Source organism: Odocoileus virginianus, chromosome 18 (genome assembly GCF_023699985.2).
Source record: "Odocoileus virginianus isolate 20LAN1187 ecotype Illinois chromosome 18, Ovbor_1.2, whole genome shotgun sequence".
Classification (NCBI taxonomy): Eukaryota; Metazoa; Chordata; class Mammalia; order Artiodactyla; family Cervidae; genus Odocoileus; species Odocoileus virginianus.
The window spans coordinates 45,570,326-45,591,318 of NC_069691.1; the positions used below are offsets into that span (position 1 = coordinate 45,570,326).

Here is a 20,993-nt window from a genome sequence, read left to right on the forward strand (position 1 = left end):
TTCTAATGAGTTCAATGTGATCACTAGACCTCCTGCTTCTTTTCATGTTGGGCGTGTGATTACTTCATGATAACCACTCTTCCTATTGTGCAGTATAACTTTAAACAGGTGTTTTCACAGGTGGTATTGAATACTATCCAGTTACCATAAGTAATTCCTTGTGAGAGTTTAGATACTGTTAACCCTCTATGGTTGCTGAATGGTCTTTTGGAAAGTGCCTTATGGGCTTGTAAGACAGTTTTATATTTCCTATTCTTTGCTTTTGTCAGTTGTATGTTGAATTATTCATTTTTGGAATAGCTATAATGACCAGAAGGGGCATGTTATTCTCTTCCTAGTAAGTTTTAGACATGCTTTTTTACTCTCAAGTGGAGGTGTTTCGCATTTATTATTAATTGCTGTCAAGAACTTCTTAGTGATAGCTGAAAACTACTGCTTTATATTCTGTGCAATGTTTGGATAAGTTTGTTAAAGGAGCATCTTTACCTCTTGGGATTTTTTTAAGAGGTACCATTGTACATAGCTGTAAATCTTTCAGTTGTTAGTTATCTGTACTAACAAGCCTGAAAATAAATCAACAAGCGAGCTAGCCTAAATGAGTTAACATAATCCAGAAACCTTATTGAAGAGAGTATTTTCAATGACCTCTCCTTTCTCAGCCCCTAAATCTTTTTATCAGTATCAATAATGTGTTGTCTTGATTTTTTTCCTTCTAAATACCTGGTAAAAGTTCTAATGTCATATAAATCAAGATTGGGGTGGAGGTGGTGACGGTGGTTGAAGGAGCACAAATTGAATCAACTTCTGACTTTATCTCATATTCGGGACCTGGTTTAGAGATGAATTTAGAAAGCATTTTGAAGTCTTGGTAAATAAAATGCTTTGACCTCTAATAGATCATTTCTGAATCTATTCTTGCAGTCAGCTTTTACAAAGAAGCCCAGTATTAAAAGCCTTGCTCAAGTTGCAGCTTCCTTGTAGAGTGAGAGAGTAAAGTACCCAGTAACCTAGTACCAGCAGACCTCTCATTCACTTCCCTGTCATTGCAGCACCCACAGCAGCTGTTTTTCTTTCTCCGTAGGTATCAGCCAGAGCCGGATCTCTCACTGGTTGTTGCAGCAGGGATCAGACCTGAGTGAACAGAAGAAAAGAGCATTTTACCGATGGTATCAACTTGAAAAGACAAACCCTGGTAAAAAATTTTTTCCTTTTTTTAATTGCCTTTGAAACAGGACAAGTATAATTAATTAATTACTTTATTGAATCTGTGTGCTGATTTGTCTTTCCCCAAGGTAGTTTCATATGCTGCTGTTGCTCCTTTATGTCAGAAAACTCTCTTTAACTGTAAAACCTAAGCCCTGATTATTATACCAGTTTTTAGTTTAGAGTTCAGCATTATCTAGTCATCTTCACTGCTTCCTCCAAGGTGCCTCTCTGTTTCCAGGTTGTATGACATTTCTAACCATAATTGGAAAGAATGGTCATGATTGTCAGTGGTCAGTTTTATTTTCCCCTCTCAACTAAAGGTACATATAGTATTTCATACCTAGTTTTATGTGTGTTTGTAAATCTTGTTTACTGTTTTTATTTTGTTCACAGTATACCATATCCAGTGGTTTCTGCTAATAATTTTCTGTTTCTAATTCTAATTGTGGGTAATGAATGTGTCTTTGGACTTTAGAGTGAGCTGCCCCTTTGACTTCGGGGCTTTGAATAGAATGAAATCTTAAGGGAAAAGATCACAGAAACCTTTGTGCCAGAAGTTACCAGGATATGCAAGATCTATTGCAGGATACTTTTAACAGGTGATATATAAAGTAAAATCTGAAGTTTTTGACAGACTGTTTCAGTCTACACATTACAAAGACTGGTCGCAGTGAGGTCAGTCTCAAGTTTAACCTTGTGACTGAGCTTCTGTAACACTGTAGCATTAAAACCTTTGCTTACAGACTAAATTATCAATCTAAATATTGTGTATTGAAGACTCTTAGATAATAATAATAGCATTGGCTCTGAGGTGGAAATAGTGTTATGGAGACCTGTTTGTGTGTGTTTTTCAAAGATCACTTTTTTTGAAAGCCTTGAGCAGACAAAAGAGAACAGCATACTCTCCCCAATGAATTTTTTAAACTAACCAGCCCCCATTTTCTATACTGAAATGTTACAGATGTACAAAAAAGTTGAAAAACTAGCACACTTAACACCTGTTTACCCTCCTCTTAGATACAGTGATTGTTCACAATTTGCTGTGTTTGTGTTATACCTATAAAATAAATAAAATAATTTTAAATGTATGGATGTATACAAACATGCTCTTTCTCTCTCTTTAGCATTTGTCTGCTTAAAAAAGGACAATGGTACTTAACTACAGCCCCTACTATCACATTTGAGAAAATTAATTATAATTCCTTAATATCAGCTAATATCCAGTCCATATTCACATTTCTTCAGTTGTTGAAGGAATGTTTTTTGTAGTTTCTTTTTGAATTAATTTTTAATTGGCGTGTAGTTGATTTATAATATTGTGTTAAGTTTCAAGTGTACAGCAAAGTGATTCAGTTATATATATGTTTCAGATTATTTTCCATTAAAGATTATTATAAGATACCGACTGTAGTTCCCTGTGCTGTACAGTAAATCCTTGTTGCTTATATATTTTATGTGTAGTTGCTTGTATCTGTTAATCCCATACCCTTGATTTATTAGCTTTTTTTAAAATTAAATGTTATTTAGGTTGACAAATTGGAATTTGTTATGTCTCTTTAGACTCTTAAATCTAGTCACTTAAAATTTTTCTTTCATGGCATAAATTTTTTAAACCATCTCATCTTACAAAGCATCCTCCATTCTGGGCTTTCCTTTTTCCTCTTAGTGTGAACTAACTTGTTTTTCTGTAGCCTGTGTATTTCACCTAAACTGAAGGGTAGGATTGGAAGCTTGGTTAGATTGAGCTTAAATATGTTTGGCAAGAGTAATTCAAAGATCGTTTAAGGAGGACATTTACTGATGGCCTTAATTAACTTTGAAACACATGAGGATAAAATGAATATGTGATAAACTAGGTATAGTAAAATATTAGGGGGTATAGGTACAGACATTCACTATAAAATTCTTTCATCATTGCTGTATGTTTGAAAATTTTCACAATAAAATATTAGGGCAAATGCTCTGTAGGTAATTTTACCTCGTGTTACCACATGTCAAGAGGCATGTAAAAGTCAGTTTGTAGCACTACTCATTTGCTAAGTTTGATTATTTGTTAAAGTGGTGGCCACAAAATAAATAAATAAATAAAGTGGTGGCCACTGGATCCTGTTTTTGCAGGTTGTAAATAATCTCTCGGGAATTATTTTGACCCTGGATAAATAGCCTTTTTTGTAACAACCATTTTGCCAATGGTCTTAGCATCCATTGATGATGCTCACCTGAATCAGTTATTCTGATAGATGATTGTAAAATGGTGATGATGTAATCTAGCACTCCTCCACTATTTATTAGCTGGCAGTTTTTCTATAAAGAGGAATTTTCATCTTTAGATATTTTTCTAATGACATCTAGATATGCAGGCAATCCTCTCAAAATAATGACTTTGTTGTTGCTGCCATTAGTTACAATTCTAAAACAGCACAGTTTAGAAAAAAATATAATGCAAATGATGTATATAATTTTAAATTGTCTAATAGCCACGTTTTAGAAAGAAGAAATTGCTAGAATTAATTTTTATAATATATGTATATTTGTGTTATCACTTCAACATTTAATCAGCATTTTAAAAAGTTACTGAGATCTCTCTCCCACCTTCTGTACTTCCTTTTTCTTTCTTTCTTTTCTCTCTCTCTCTCATTTTCTTTATTTTGCTTTGAAATCCAGTGTGTATTTTACACTTGAAGCACCTGCCATACTTCACGTGCTCAGTAGTCAGGTGTGGCTAGTGGCTACCGTATAGGACAGGGCAATCTAAAGATTCATGTTGAGGCCATATGTCGATCTGAGCTCTGAACAGTCTTCCCAAAGAGCTGACTTCTTCCATGATCCACAGCACAGCAAATCAGATGGAGAGGAACAAAAACATGGCACTTGATCTGTTGAATACAGCAGCTTACACTGTGATAGCAAGGGTTAGACAAGGTAAGTAAGGAATTGTGTCCAGGGGTTTCATAAACCTGGTCATATGCCAGCAGTTGGCTACCAGGGGGAATATCAGAGGGATTGCTCATGTTCCAGAATGTATATAGCAGAGCAGTGAAGAATTTGGAAGACAAACACTAGTCAGCTCTGTCAGGAAATCAGCCTCCATAAGAGAAGGGATTTTTGTCTCTTAGGTTTGGCACTTAGATCAGTGTTTGACATACAGTCTAATCATGGCTGATAAAGGTGAATTCCCACACTGGCTTTCAGGGCTGGACTTTAGTCTCAGACAGGGTCTTGGATACCAGGAAAAGGAATTCCCTAGAAACAGGAACGCAGATTATCATGTTAGCATTGTTGTAGCTGATCAAGATAGCACTGTCAGTTGTGGAATTCTACTATTGAAATTCAGTTTCATCAGGAAAAATGGGAAAGGGCTAACAGCAGTCATCCAAATGTTGATTAGCCGGTGTCTTTTTAAGGATATAGTGTCTCCCTTTAAGAATAAGTTCCTCTAATTATATGCATTTGCTGTTCAGTGAAGTTATATGACCCACTGTCCCCTTTTTAAAGGCTTCCTATTTTTAATTTGAGAATCAGATCCATTCTGGTGGCTTCCTCGGTGGCTCAGAGAGTAAAGAATCTGCCTTCAATGCAGGAAACCTGAGTTTGATTGCTTGGTTGGAAAGATCTGCTGGAGAAGGAAATGGTAACACACTCCAGTATTCTTGCCTGGAAAATCTCATGGACAGAGGAGCCTGGCGAGCTATAGTCCATGAGGTTGCAAAGAGTTGGGCACGACTGAGCAACTAATGCACACAGATCCATTCTAGTTCTGAGTTCTTTCTTATTTTCTAGTCTTTTCTGTAGGATGTAATTGAAAGTTAGCTGAAGGTAAAAAAATAAATAAATAAAATTAGCTGAAGGGAGAAGGGTAAGTTAGTGATTATCAATTGGTCATTTTCATTGCATCAACAGTAATTGGATATTATCAGTTGAAATTTAATTTTTTAAAAGGTTTTCTTTCTACTTTCACCTTGATTAAAAGAACTAATATGGTACAGAATTTTTTCTAGATAAATTCACTTTTATTGACCTTAAAATAACCTTTGGTTTTAGCTAAAGAGTTGTATTCTTGTTTCATGGACACTTTGGAACTATTAGCCAAAATTACATTAGCATCTAAGAACAGCTTATCCACTGTTTAGTCAGTAGTTGCCTATAATACATCAGAATCTTCTTTACAAGTCATTGCAGAGGTGATTAGAATCCAACTAAATGTATCTCAGTCGAGAAGTGGTTAAATAAGTGATGATATGTTCCTACAATGGAATACTGTGGAGGCTATGTAGCTATTTTTTAAAGGTGACTTTACAAGAATTGAATTTATATGTGGTAATATCAAATTTCTAAGTGAGTAAAGTAGGCTAATGATATAGTATATTTCTATTTATATAGGGGGATACACACACACATAAGTATGTAGTTACATAAATATGGAACATCTCTGGGAAGATATATTAGGAACTGATAAGAAAGACCCTGTGGAGGGGAACTGAGAGAAGAGGTGGCCAGGAGTGGCAGAGACATTAGTTATGTAACTTTTTTGTGTCTTTCTAAATTTTGTACCAGGTACTTGCGTTATATATTCCAAAACCACATTGAGAAGAAGAGAGGGAGGGAGAGAGGCAAAAAAAGAAAATTATCTACCTGTATATAGCTTTCAAGATATAAAAAACTGAAGAACCTAGATTCACATAGTTCAGACCTATTTTGAGAGTCTGTTAAAAAATACAATGTCAGTGATTTTTCTTGATCTTTTATTTCATATTGTTTCTCTGTCCAGGACAGATAGCTTATCAGAAGAAATGTAAATGGTATTAACCCTTTGCATATATTCTGAGAAAAAATGAAAAGTTAAGGAAAATCACAGTGAAAAAGTGTCCCTTTTTCCCCTCTAAATTTAGGCATTTAGAAAAACAACCAAAAAAAAAAAAATTGTACATTCTGTGCCTTTATTCCTAGGCTCAGAGCATTTCTCTCTGTATACCTTATTGAAGTTCTCTCTTTTCAACCTCTTCACTCTGGATCCATTTGAATAGTTCCTTTTTTTTTTTAAGTCTCTTTTAGTGGGCTCAGCAAGAAAAATAATAGAGTGGATATTTATTTTTTACTGATAATCGTACAGATATAGTGTAGTTCTCTGATAAACAGACTAATCATCAGAATTTCCCAGCACAACCCAACGCCTGCCAAGACATATGAATAAAATACGCTGATGGAAACTGATCAAATACATTTTATCTTGTTTCTTACGAAATCATTTACAAGAAAATGCTTATTTTTAAAGCAGTGAGTATGAAATTTAGCATGGTTGACATCAAAAGCCCCATTATTTAATTAAATTAAGCTCAGCAGTCCTTTTGCTTGTCTAATTTAAACATTAGTACAGCAGACAGGGCTTGATGAGTTCTTCTTGGCTCATGGCTGTGATTCTGCATATTTCTAAATTAAACAATTAAATAAAGTTTGCCAAGAGGTTTCTGCAGCAAGCACATGAAGTAAATTTGGAGATCAGAGGTAATGCCTCCTCCCTTCACTGTTGCAGAGTGTCAGAACCTCAGGGAGATCATGTGTGTGACAGTGGGGAAGATGAAAAATTACTTATAGAGAGGCTAATATCTGTGAATGGAGTAGTGATAACATGCTTGTAGTCATTGTTTTATTAGCTGATTGGCAAAGGCTCACCCAAAAGTAATCATGAGAAACAAGAAAATAATTACATATACAAAGACAACAGTTACCAAAATGTTAAAAATCTATCAGCAATTTAGAAAGAGTTTTCTCTCTCTCTCTCTCTCTCTCTCTCTTGGGTTTAGATTTGCTAGATAAATCTGCAGAATTTGTCTTGCAAATTTTGCATATGTTTTGAGGGAAAATGCAAAATTAAGGAAAATCACACGATGAAAAAGTACCTTTCTTCCCCTCTAAATGTAAGCATTTAAAAAAACAAACAAAAAGTGTCAGAGTCTTTGTATCAGGGATGCTATATGCATTTTCTTAACAAAATTTTGTCTTAATGGGGGCCCAGATATAATGTGGAGAAAATTTCTGAAGAGAGCATGGGTAACACACTCCTATAAGGAAAAAATAGTGGGTTCCTTAGCCAACACAGAATGCCTGTGTTTTACTTCTTATACATTGTTCCTGCATCCTACTATCTTTGTATTTTTCTCTCAAAGTCAATAATTTTGAGTCCTTTCTTGGGTTATTCATTGCTCTCCATCCATTTCAACCAAAGCAAAAGGAACAGGTTTCTAGATCATATTTGTGTTTATTGTAATATTTCCTGCATGCTTCTTGTGCTGTTTAAAATACTACTACATTGACAAAGGAAAAGGAGCAAGAAGAAACCCTCAAGAGTAATGTAATAATATTATGTTTCAAATTAAGTATGTTTATAAGTTTGAAATCATTCAGTTTCTACATTCTGTGCATAAATATCGTTGAATTCTTTTAATGTAACCAGGCCACCGCTTACTTCACTCTCTTCTCTTCCTCATTCCCTCTCTCCCCCTTCCTTTTCCTTCCTGACCAATTTTATTTCATCTAAGTTTCCTTTTTCAAGAAAACCTGGACAATACAGAATATTATAAAGAAGTATAGTTACGTTACCAATCAACCTTAATATCAGGAAAGAACCATTATTGTCACTTGGCTTATTCCTTCTGTCTCATGATTTGGTTAAGATTCTTTGTTTCCTTTGTGCTCACTCTAAGAAAGCATGCCATCTGCGTATCTGAGGTTATTGATATTTCTCCCGAAATCTTGATTCCAACTTTTGCTTCTTCCAGCCCAGCGTTTCTCATGATGTACTTTGCATATAAGTTAAATAAGCAAGGTGACAATAGACAGCCTTGATGTACTCCTTTTCCTATTTGGAACCAGTCTGTTGTTCCATGTCTGGTTCTAACTGTTGCTTCCTGACCTGCATACAGAGTTCTCAAGAGGCAGGTCAGGATTGTCTGGTATTCCCATCTCTTTCAGAATTTTCCAGAGTTTATTGTGATCCACACAGTCAAAAGCTTTGGCGTAGTCAACAAAGCAGAAATAGATGTTTTTCTGGAACTCTCTGCTTTTTCGATGATCCAGTGGATATTGGCAATTTGATCTCTGGTTCCTCTGCCTTTTCTAAAACCAGCTTGAACATCTGGAAGTTCACGGTTCATGTACTGCTGAAGCCTGGCTGGGCTGGAAGAAGCACAAGCTGGAATCAAGATTGCTGGGAGAAATATCAATAACCTCAGATATGCATATGACACCACCCTTATGGCAGAAAGTGAAGAGGAACTAAAAAGCCTCTTGATGAAAGTGAAAGAGGAGAGTGAGAAAGTTGGCTTAAAGCTTAACATTCAGAAAACTAAGATCATGGCATCTGGTCCCATCACCTCATGGGAAATAGATGGGGAGACAGTGGAAACAGTGTCAGACTTTATTTTTTTGGGCTCCAAAATCACTGCAGATGGTGACTGCAGCCATGAAATTAAAAGACACTCCTTGCATATTAAAAAAGCAGAGACATTACTTTGCCAACAAAGGTCCATCTGGTCAAGGCTATGGTTTTTCCAGTGGTCATGTGCGGATGTGAGAGTTGGACTGTGAAGAAAGCTGACCACTGAAAAATTGATGCTTTTGAACTGTGGTGTTGGAGATGACTCTTGAGAGTCCCTTGGACTGCAAGGAGATCCAACCAGTCCATCCTAAAGGAGATCAGTCCTGGGTGTTCATTGGAAGGACTGATGCTGAAGGTGAAACTCTAGTACTTTGGCCACCTCATGCGAAGAGTTGACTCATTGGAAAAGACTGTGATGCTGGGAGTGATTGGGGGCAGGAAGAGAAGGGGATGACAGAGGATGAGATGGCTGGATGGCATCACCGACTCGATGGGCATGAGTTGGATTAAACTCCGGGAGTTGGTGATAGACAGGGAGGCCTGGTGTGCTGTGATTCATGGGGTTGCCAGAGTCGGACACGACTGAGCGACTGAACTGAACTGAAGAAAGCATGCCATAGTTACAGATAACGACCTACTAGTTGCAACTCACTGACCTATTTATTGTCCTTCACCCACTAAAGCCCTGAAGTTCTATATCCTTTTACCAGAGCAGACCTTGGATGGGGCCCTGCTGCCTCACCCAGATCATTTCTACTTCTGTCTTAATCAACCATGGACTGTAGAATCGTGGCTGTAGAATAAAGCTTGTATATTCTAACTTAGACTCCAGAGCCCTCATTATACTGTAAATCCTGCTTGCATTCAGAAGAATACCAAAACAAGGATTCTGAAACTCTCTAGCCCCATAATTCCCTTTTTACACCTAAACTTTGTTAATTTTGATTTTGGACCCAGACCTAATTGCCAAGTTATTTTGGCAGTACAGAGCCCTCTTTCTTGAACTATCTAAAGAAAGGTTTCAATTTAGAGTTTCATAGTGTGTGGGCCAGGAATTTTTTAAATCAGGGATCAGCAAACTCTCCCTGTAAAGGGCAGATAGTAAATATTTTAGGCTTTGCAAGCTGTGTGGTCTCTGTCACACTTACTCAGCTCTGCCATTAGAGTACCAAAAAAAGAGGCAATATGTAAATGAAGAAATGTAGATGTGTGCCAGTAAAACTTTTATTTAAACTGTGGCAAAAGGCCAGACTGCACCACACCTTTTAAGCTATCAGTCTATAATATTTTCTGTAGGTGACATATTTGCCCATTTGAGGAAGAAGTCAAATATTTACATCACACATAACAGGAAATCATGTATATATTAAGAATGCAAACAAAAGTGAAAACTAAAAAAATATTCTGAGTAATTCAAGATGCAAGACCATAAAGGAACAGATGAACAGACCTGACTATACAAAAATGAAGATCACAGAGCACAGCGTAAACCGGAAGTCGGAAGACAAACTGGAAAAACAGTCACCGTCTGTGTGACTGGCAGCCGGTGTGGCATCTGTACGCCAGCAAGAGGAGTAACTTGAAAGAAGGACAAAAGATAATACGTTCCCAAGAGAAGATACATTATATAATTCTCAGAAAATAGGAATAGATGCTCATTCTTACTAATAGTGAAATCTTTTTATTAGAATATTTTTTGCCTGCCAAATTTATAAATGTGAATGATTAGTAACACAATACTCAATGTGTTGGAGAAAATTGGGGAAATAACTGGAGATGGTTGTGATGCCTTCTATTAGTTCTGTCTTATTGTGTAACAAATTACCCCCACAGTTTAGCAGCTGAAAGCATCAAGCATCGATGATCTCACAATTTCTGTGGACTGGTAATTCAGGAGTTGCTTATGAGGTTGTAGTCGAGCTGTTAGCACAGACAGTCTGCTTCTAAGGTCACTCCTGTGAGTCCCTGCAGGCTCCAGTTCCTTACAGCCTATTGGCTAGAGATGCCAGGTCCTCCACATGGACCTCACATTGGCTTCCTGAGTATTCTTACTCCATGGCCACTAGTTTCCCCCTGAGCAAGTGATCTAAGAGCCAGGACAACAACACAGACACCACAGTGTATTCTGTAGTCTAATCCCCCAAAAGTGGCATGCCATCACTTCATGACATGTTGTTGGTCACATAAACTAATCCTGGTACAACAAGGTCAATACAAGGAGGTGGAATTCCTCAGGAGCCACCTTGGAAGCTGGTTACCACACAACTGTATTGGGACTGTATGTCTGGAGCCTTCTGTCTGTCACCTGGCCTCTCTGCATAGCTTCTGCTGCAGCTAGTGTCCAAATGGGCTTTTTTTCTCAAATGTCTGGTGCCTGGGTGGATTTCATAGGAGCAACTGGGAGCAGACTGGGCCTCTTTCACTCCATATGGCTGGCTTTGGCTTCCTTAAAACAGCGTGGTCTCAGGTTAGTCATAGTTCTTATATGGCAGCCAGCTTCCCCCAGAACCAGCATTCCAGGAAATCTAGTCAGAAACTGCAGAGCCTCTTATGACCTGTGCTGTGTGCTTAGCTGTTCAGTCTTAGTAGTTCCCACTCTCTGCAGCCTCATGGACTGTAGGCTCCAAGCTCCTCTGTCCACGGAACTTCCCAGGCAAGATACTGTAGAGGTTACCGTTTCCTACTCCAGGGGGTCTTCCCTACCTAGGGAGCAAACCCACTGTCTCTTGCATCTTCTGCATTGGTAGGAGGATTCTTAACCTTTAGCACCACCTGGGAAGCCCTTATGACCTAGCCTCAAACTATCTCCATTTTCTGTTGTCACAGCGTGGTACAGGACCTACCCAGATTCAAAGGCGTGATTACCAGGAGGTGTGACTTACTGTGAGGGGCCATCCTTGAAACCTATCCAAGGAATTTGTGTTTAGGATAGATGATGCTGTCTTACTCTAAAGTGGGAGCAGTGAAGGTCATATAAATTGGTCTGATTCTGGATGTATTTTGAAGATAAATCTCACAGGATTTGCCTGTGGATTAGATATATATTATAGTTTGTAGGGTAAAAACAGCAGAGTCAAAGGTGACTCTGAGATTTTTGAGCTGAGCAGTTTGAAGAACAGGGCCACCATTTTCTCGGACGGAAAGACGGCAGGGCGGCCGGTTGGAGAGGAAGTCGGGCCCAGTTAAAACAGTAGACGTCCGTGTGAGACAGTGCGTGCAGCCAGGGAGCCACGAGGGGGCGTCAACAAACGCGCACGGCGACGCCGTCCGCGGCAGTAACTGCGGGGCCAATGAGTATCATCCAGGCTCTGGAGGAAGAAATGCGTTCATGCGTGCGCTACTGCGGTTCAGGTTGAGAAAAGACTAGTCTGAGTTAGTAAAATATCTCAATTGTACATTTTTCCCCTTGGTTTTATTACATTCAAGAGGTGAGAAATGGTATAGCATTAATAGGTAGAATTAGGAAGATCTGATTTAGTTAATACACTAAAACATCAAATATCTCTTTCTGATGCTATATTTGACTTTTTAAAAAAAGTGTTTGCAACAATTGTGTGTGTTAGTCACTCAGTCGTGTCTGACTCTTTGTGACCCCTTGGACTGTAGCCCACCAGGCTCCTCTGTCCATGGAATTCTCCAGGCAAGAATACTGAAATGGGTTGCCATTTCCTTCTCCAGGGGAATCTTCCCAACCCAGGGATTGAATACAGGTCTCCCGCATTCCAGGCAGACTCTTTACTGACTGAACCACCAGGGAGCAACAATTAGGGTTATCTTAAATTCATCTCCTGCCTGCATACTTTGTTTAAAGGGCTCCATTTTCTCAGCAACTTGAAGCCTTTTAAATGGTAATAAAAGGGTCTGAACATGTAGGGTATATTGTTCAGAAAGATTAGAACTGTCAATTAAGAATCTCAAAATTTATTCAGAAGATTCTCTGACTAAGTTGTCACTGGGCCAAAAACCATATATCCTTATTCCCCTGAAGAGAGAGATTTTGAGCTTTGTTGACATAAACAAAAATAAAAGACAAATAACTAGCTGGAAAGAAAAAAGACACTTAAAATAGTTAATGATGGGTTTATTTTCTAAGGAAGAGTTTTTTGTCTTCTCAGATTTTTATTTTGGTCAAATAATTTTTTTAAATATAAGTATCAAATGTATAGGGTCTGCAAGTTCCAGTGAAGGGGCAAACGTCAGTTGTTGATTTCACGATATAGTTGTCATGCTGGTGTTAATAAATTACAAGATATTTACAAAAAAGTGTCTTGTTTATTTTCAGGGGCTACGCTAAGTATGAGACCAGCACCCATTCCAATAGAGGACCCAGAGTGGAGACAAACGCCTCCCCCAGTCTCAGCCACGTCTGGCACCTTCCGACTAAGGCGAGGCAGTCGATTTACCTGGAGAAAGGAGTGTCTGGCCGTCATGGAAAGGTACCTGTCTCCTTTTTCTAGGAGCAGTCTTGCAAAGTGAGGAAAGAGAAACTTGGGATAGATGTGGACCCTTCATTTCAAACAAGTAATTTGAGATCTAGAGTCTCTCAAATTATTTTGAGGTAGAATAAGTGCTGTATTATTGAAATACTATTAATCTTATCATTGAGAATTCATAAAACTGGAGTTAGTATCTCTCAATGTAATTTGTGTCCTCAGTGATTTACGGAACTTTAAAATAATTTTTTTGAGTTTAGATCTTTGTATTCTACTGTAGAAAAACTCATTGAAGTCTTATTTTCATGAAAATATTAAATAACTGTGTAGGAGGCCACTGAGACCTAACTGTTTTTGATAAGGAGTACAGCCTAAATGAGCTTCATCCCAAGGGCTAGAAGTACATGTTTTTGAGTTTGATTTCATGTCCTCTGACTCTAGCACCAGTTCCTGATCTATAGTGGGTACTCAGTACTTTGTAAACTTTAAATTGACCTTAGCTTTAGTCTTCTCATTCGAAATTATGTAAGTTAATTAAATGTGGTTATGAAATGTTCTTCGGTGCTCAGCTGAAGAATTGATGCTTTTGAACTGTGGTGTTGGAGAAGATTCTTGAGAGTCCCTTGGACTGCAAGGAGATCCAGCCAGTCCATCCTAAAGGGAATCAGTCCTGAATATTCATTGGAAGGACTGATGCTGAAGCTGAAACTCTAATACTCTGGCCACCTGATACAAAGAACTGACCATTTGAAAAGACCCTGATGTTGGGAAAGATTGAAGGCAGGAGGAGAAGGGGATGACAGAGGATGAGGTGATTGGATGGCATCACTGACTCAATGGACATGAGTTTGAGAGTAGACTCCAGGAGTTGGTGATGGACAGGGAGGCCTAGCATGCTGAAGTCCGTGGGGTTGCAAAGAGTTGGACATGACTGAACAACTGAACTGAACTGATGAAATGTTCAGTATATTTAAGGTGGATCCTATAGTGTAATTACCCTTTTCGTCTCCTACCTGTAAGTAATGTTTATAGAATCTTGGTTTGATGGAGAGTTTTTATATGCAATAAGGTAATTTCTATTAGAGAAGTATTTATCTCCCAAGATTAAGATGTAGAGAAAAAGAATATATTAGGCAGAGGTGAAAAGCATTGAAGTTTTTCATATTGTGATTTCTCAATAATTTAAATAATAGAATGGAATTGAATGTTTAAAACTAAATTTAACTTCTAAGCATATACGTACTCACATTGAGCCCCTTTCACATTTTTTTCCTGCTGTCTACTCTGGCCAATTGAATGGTATACTGAAAAGAACATTAGAAGACCTGGAGCCTGATCTTGGCTTTGCCATTAACCAGCTATGAAACTTTGTTCAGGTCACAGATTCTGAGCTTTAGCTTCCTCATCACTAAAAGGTAGTTTTTCCACAGCCAGAGGTGAATTACATGCAGTCTAGGACTTTTGCCGTCTCTCTTCCTGCCTTTGTCGTTCAGTCACTAAGTCGTGTCCAGCTCTTTGTGACCTCATGGACCAGTCTTGCCTGTCATCCACTATCTTCCGAGTTTGCTCAGGGTCATATCCAGTGTGTTGGTGATGCCATCCAACCATCTTATCCTCTGTTGCCTGCTTCTCCTCCTGCCTTCAGTCTTTCCCAGCATATTTCCAATGAGTAGGCTCTTCGCATCAGGTAACCAAAGTACTGGGACTTAAGCATGAGTCCTTCCAATGAATATTCAGGGTTGATTTCCTTTAGGATTGACTGGTTTGATCTCTTTGCTGTCCAAGGGACTCTCAAGAGTCTTCTCCAACACCGCTGTTCGAAAGCACCAATTCTTCAGCGCTCAGCCTCCTTTATGGTCCAACTCTCATATCCATACATGACTATTGGGAAAAGCATAGCTTTGAAAGTAATGTCTCTGCCTTTTAATACGCTGTCTAAGTTTGCCATAGTTTTTCTTCCAAGAAGCAAGCGCCTTTCAATTTCATGGCTACAGTCACCGTCCACAGTGATTTTGGAGCCCAAGAAAATAAAGTCTCACTGTTTCCACTTTTTCCCCGTCTATTTGCCATGAAGTGATGGGACCAGATGCCATGATCTTAGTTTTTTGAATGTTGAGTTTTAAGCTAGCTTTTTCACTCTCCTCTTTCACCTTCATCAAGAGGCTCTTTAGTTCCTCTTTGCTTTCTGTCATTAGAGTGGTGTCATATACGTGTCTGAGGTTGTTGATATTTCTCCAGGCAATTTTGATTCCAGCATGTGAGTCATCCAGTCTGACATGTCACATGATGTATTCTGCATATAAGTTAAAAAAGACAGGTGACAATATATAGCCCTGATGTACTCCTTTCCCAGTTTTGAACCAGTCTGTTGTTTTATGTCCGGTTCTAACTGTTGCTTCTCTTCCTGCATATTTCCCAGCTCATTAACATCACTACCTGAAAGAGAGGGAGATTTTCAGTGCTGAAGTTTAGACCATCTTTTTATTTTTGTGATCAAGTTGAAATTAAAAGCATTTCTTAATGAGAAGGTTGGACCTAGTAGGCAAAATGTAACTACAGAGATCCACTGATGTTATCATCTGTTCCTTTTCTGACTCTGTTATAGATCAGAAAGAAGGCATTTATTGAATAACAATCCTTATAGGCTTGAGTGATTAAAGTGAAAGAGTGAGACATTATTGTACTAGAGACATGACATTTACAGCCTCCTCTGTTTTTCTCATTTATAAATTTTGATCCTTTTAAAAAATTCCTTCAGAATTTACACAGAACAGACATGTGTTTAATTAATATCTAACTTAAATTATTTCCAATATTTTACATTTTCTTCTTGATAGCAAAATAGCTGTGGTATTAGTTTCTATTTGGTATAAGTACCGAATAGAGAGTTAAATATTTTCATGAAGATGTTGCAGGAAGGAAGACTCCTTCCAGGGCCCATAAGTGGGCTCTCGTCTAATATTTGGAAATGAATTATCTAAGGAAATACACGTGCTGACAAAGCAGGAGACTTCACTGGGAAGGGGCAGCCAGGTGGAGCGCAGGAGGATAAGGGAACCCAGGGGAACTGCTCTGCCACGTGGCTCGTAGTCTCAGGTTTCATGGTGATGGGGTCAGTGTCCGAGTGTCTCTGGCCAGCCACCCTGACTCGGGGTCCTTCCTGTGGGGCAGGCATTGCTCATCCAGATGGATTCTGGGAGGTTGGCAGGATGTGTGGACTGCTGTGTTCTCTCTCCTTTTGACCTTTCCTGAATTCTTCTGGTTCATGGTAGCTGGTTAGTTCCACGTTCCTTTCCAGGACCTCCTGTTGGTAAGATAGTTCATGCCAAGTGGCTGCTGTCTTGCCTGGCTAGAGTGGGCAGTTTCAGTCAGTTGCCTCCTTAACAAAGATACCAGTATCCATTTATTACATAATGTCAGTTTGAGGAAGGATTAATTTAAAAATTGCTAACATTAATAATGGGTGATATTGCTAATAGATTTTCAGAATTGAACCTTCAGAGCTTTGCAATTCATGTTTTCCCAAGGCAACAAGAACTGGCCACAAAAATCACTGATTAAATTTCACCTAAAAAGACATTGAGTAATTATCCTATGTGAGGCTCCTGTTTAATCTTAGTTTTCACTTTTTAACCTTAATTTTAATTAGTGTGTCTTTAATCCAAGAATTAGTTATCTTTGGTTTAATTTTATCTTACCTGACACAGTAAGAAAATATGATATAGTTTATTCCAGTAGTTTCACATATGCAAGAAGCTTTTGAAAGGTTTTAACAGCAGTAGTACAGAAGGTCATAGTATGATTTTCTTTCTGTGAAAATGGAGCTTTTTATTTTCTAACCCAGAATATAAAATTCCCTAGCCTTAGAGCCATTCCTGACTTTTTTCCCCTAGACCAAATGGGTGAATAAATACATATGCACAGACTATAAAGCCAGCAAAGTACCAGCCTTACTCAAATATATTAGTACAAGTCAAAAAATATTTAATTCTTCACCTCATACACTAAGATAAATTTCAAATGAATCAAAAAAGTGAATCTGTATAAATAATAGAAGAAAACATGAATGATTCATCCATATCCTAGAAATGGTGAACTTTTTCTTAAGATTCAAAATCCAAAAGCAATATGATTACATAACTTACACGAAAAACTGGGGGCAGAAAAAAACCATGAACAAAGCAAAATAAAAAAAAAATTGGATAAAATACTTGCTGCTTATTATTGTCCCTAAAGTATAAAGAACTTTTAAAAGAGAGAGAATACCAACAACTCTATAGAAAAATGAACTAAAGATATCAGCAGAAAAACAAATACAACTGGCTCTTACACTTTAGGAAAAGATGTTTAACTCATTAAGAGAAGTTAAAATTACACTGAGATATTAATAACTACCATTATTCTCCTGTCACATTGGCAAAAATCCAACAGTTCCACAGTGTTTTCTGTTCTTTGAGCTGCAGAAAAATGGGCATTCTCATGTATTGCCTGTGGGAATGCAAAATGGAACAACTTCCATGGAGAGGAATTTGACAGTATTAGGGAAAATTACCCATGGGTTTGCTCTTTAACTCAGCACTCCCATTTATAAAAAATTATCCCAAAGGTAAACATCTAGATAATTATGCCAAAGATATATCTTGGAATAATATCAAAATACTGAATTCAACCAATATGTCTCTTGGTGCACTGGGTAAATAAGTTAAATGGTATATCCATATGTTGGTTATCCGGGCTTACATAATGAAGTGCTATGCAGCTGAAAAAAGGAGGGAATTTTTCTTTTCATAGAATGAAAACCATAGTGTGTCCATCTGTACTATTGCTATTAAGTATTTGAAAGTTTTTTTTTGCATTTTTACAGTTATTGGAATGGATGCTTCTCTATATGATAGTAATATCCAGGATATAATTTTTTTTTAAAAGGCAGTATCAAATGTATATACTATGCTATCACTTATATATTTGCTTACAATTTGTTTATGTATTTGCTTATAATATGTTTTTAAATGAAAGAATAAACCATAAAATAAAATTATTTCCAATAGAAGAGAAAACAGATTGGAAGGAATAAGGATAGAAGCTGGACTTCTCTGAATATACCTTGTTTTGACATTGTAACCATTTAAATATTTTATATAACTATAAAACAAGATTAAGTTGAAATGAGGGGGGAAAGGTGATCCCTAAAAAAAAATAACGAATGAAACAAACAGACCTACTGTGTGTATAAATTGATGACCTAGACACTCAGAATATTTATCAAGTAACTTTATACTGCACAATTTCGACTATGCTTCCTAGGTGGGATACAGCTTAGAGATTAAAAGAACTACAAAAATTTCACTGTTTTTACTAATTTTGGTAATATTAATCTCGTTATTCAGATAATATTTCTTTTTAGATACAGATGTTGATATAAGAAAAAATAAGTAATCATTAATGTTGCCAGGAACCAAAATTTTCAGTGTAAAAAAGATAAAAGCATTAAATCAAAAGAACTAGGTAAAAGACTGTAATCTCTGTGTGTATGTGGATAAAAATAGCCATTAATCTAAAATTCTTTATTAAAAAAATAACAGCCTTGTTGAGCTATGATTCACCAATTTAAAGTGCACAATTCAGTGCTTTTTAGTACATTTACAGTTAGTTAACCATCAATTCCCATAATCAATTTTAGAACCTTCTCTTTATCCCCCAGAAAACCCTGTACCAAACAGCTGTCATTCCTTCTCCCCTTCACAGTCCCTTCCAAATCTTTGTTACCATTAGTCTTCTTTCTCTGTATATAGATTTGCCTGTTCTGGACATTTCCTATGAATGGAATCATTTAATGTGTGGCCTGTGTGACTCACTTCTTTCACTTAATGTAGTGTCTTCAGAATTCATCCATGTTATTGCATGTTTCAGTATTTCATTCCTTTTTATTGCCAACTGATATCCCGAAGTATATGTGGTGGTGTTGTTCAGTCACCAAGTTGTGTCCCAAGTCTTTGCAACCCCATGGACTGCATGCAGCATGCCAGGCTTCCCTGTCCCTCACCATGTCCCGGAGTTTGCCCAAGTTCATGTCCATTGAATCAGTGATGCCATCCAACCATCTTGTCCTCTGTCTATACCATATTTTATTTATTCATTCATCAGTTAATGGACATTTGGGGTTGTTTCCACTTTTTAACTATTTTGAATAATGCTGCCTTGAACATAACTTGTATACTAGCAGAATTGCTGGTTAAATGGTAACTCTGTTTTCACCATTTTGGGGAACTGCCATATTGTTTTCCTAAAACAGATTCACCATTTTACATTCACCCAGCACCATATGATGGTTCCAGTTTCTTGTCAACACTTATCTGTCTATTTGATTATAGTCCTCCTAGTGTGTGTGAGGTAGACTCTCATTGTGGTTTGATCTGTGTTTCTTTAGCTGATAATGTTGAGCATATTTTCATATGCTTATTGGCTATTTGCATGTCTTTGGAGAAATGTCTGTTTAGATCCTTTGCACATTTTTTAAAAATTTTATTTGTTTTGGCTGTGCCTGGTCTTAGTTGAGGCATGCAGAACCTTTAGTTGTGGCCTGCAAGATCTTAGTTCCCTGACCAGGAATCAAACCTGTGCCTCCTGCAGTGGACGTGCAAGTCTTAACCACTGAACTGCCCGGGAAGTCCTTGTGTCATCTTTTTATATTGAATTGTAAGATTTCTTTATGTATTCTACATATGAGTCCCTTATCAAATATTTTCTCCCAGTTTGCAAATATTTTCTCCCAGTCTGTGGGTGGTCTTTTCACATACTAGATATAATGACCTTTGAAACATGCAAGTTTTTAGTTTTGATGAACTCCAGTTTTGTTTTGGTTTTTTTGTATGCATTGTCTTATCTAAGAAGACTGTACTAAATCAAAGACTCCAAGCTTTATTCCTGTGTTTTTTCCAAGAGTTTTATACCTTTAAGACCCTTATTTGTCTTTGATCCATTTTGAGTTACTTTTTATGTATGATGTGAAGTAGGCACTCAGCATCATTCCTCCACATGTGAGCCATCCTGCACTGTTGAAAAAACTTTTCTTTTTCCATTGATAGTCTTGGCATGCTCTCATGTCAAATGCATAAACTATATATGTGAGAGCATGTTTCTGGACTCTCAGTTCTATTCCATTGATCTATATATGTCTAGTCTTATATTTGTAACTTTTGCATTATAGTATTGATAGATTTTGCTTTCTTATTCTGCAAAATTATTTTAGCTATTCTGGGTCCCTTGCATTTCCATATGAATTTTAGGATCACCTTGTCAGTTTTCAATCAGAAGCCAGCTGTAATTTTGATGGGAAAATCCTGTAATCTTAAGTTTGAATTATAAATGATAGTAAAAATTAGTTACATTTTCTCTTGAAAAAAAAAACTGGGAGGGAGGTATGTTACTTCTCATCTCTACCTACTCAAAAGGCCTGTAGATAGCGATCAACCTAGTAGAAATTAAGCATGCGTGGGGCCCAGGTTGTGGTCTTAAGTACCATTAGCACTCCTTGGAGAAATGTCTGATTCCAAGCCTGGGGCAGGAAACATGATGATGAGACTGGACATTGTGTTAAAGCAAGAAGGCTATTGTAGATAAGTGAGTGATATCAAAAGAACTCAGCGGCTAACTTGAAGAGACTCCCATTGTCCAAAGAAGGGAACAGTTTGAACACTAGTAATAATAACAATTATAATATTGAAGCTCATCAGACTGATTAAAAATCTGTTTGTAATAATGATACTAAAAAAATTACCAATCACACCTAGAGAATTAGGAACCCAATTAGATATTTGAAATCATGGGGACTATAACCTGCTTTGCACAGAAGAACTTTGATTTAAAAGTTTTTCCCTGAGGAAGGATTCCAGCTAATAAATAGAAAAGGAATGATTACAGTTTCATTATTTTGCAACTTCGGAAGGAAATAATCTGTGACAATATCAATGACAGTGATC

General features: G+C 37.4%; 1 protein-coding gene across 9 annotated transcripts in view; it reads left to right on the plus strand.

Annotated features, from left to right (window-relative positions):
* The window catches only part of HMBOX1 (homeobox containing 1), a 208,239-nt gene that overhangs the window by 124,001 nt on the left and 63,245 nt on the right, over positions 1–20,993 (plus strand). For all 9 annotated transcript variants that reach the window (XM_070480639.1, XM_070480644.1, XM_070480637.1 and 6 more), the window contains exons 5-6: positions 1,082–1,192; positions 12,864–13,017. In XM_070480639.1, coding sequence (XP_070336740.1) covers positions 1,082–1,192; positions 12,864–13,017 — 265 coding nt within the window. The remainder of the gene's footprint in view (positions 1–1,081; positions 1,193–12,863; positions 13,018–20,993) is intronic.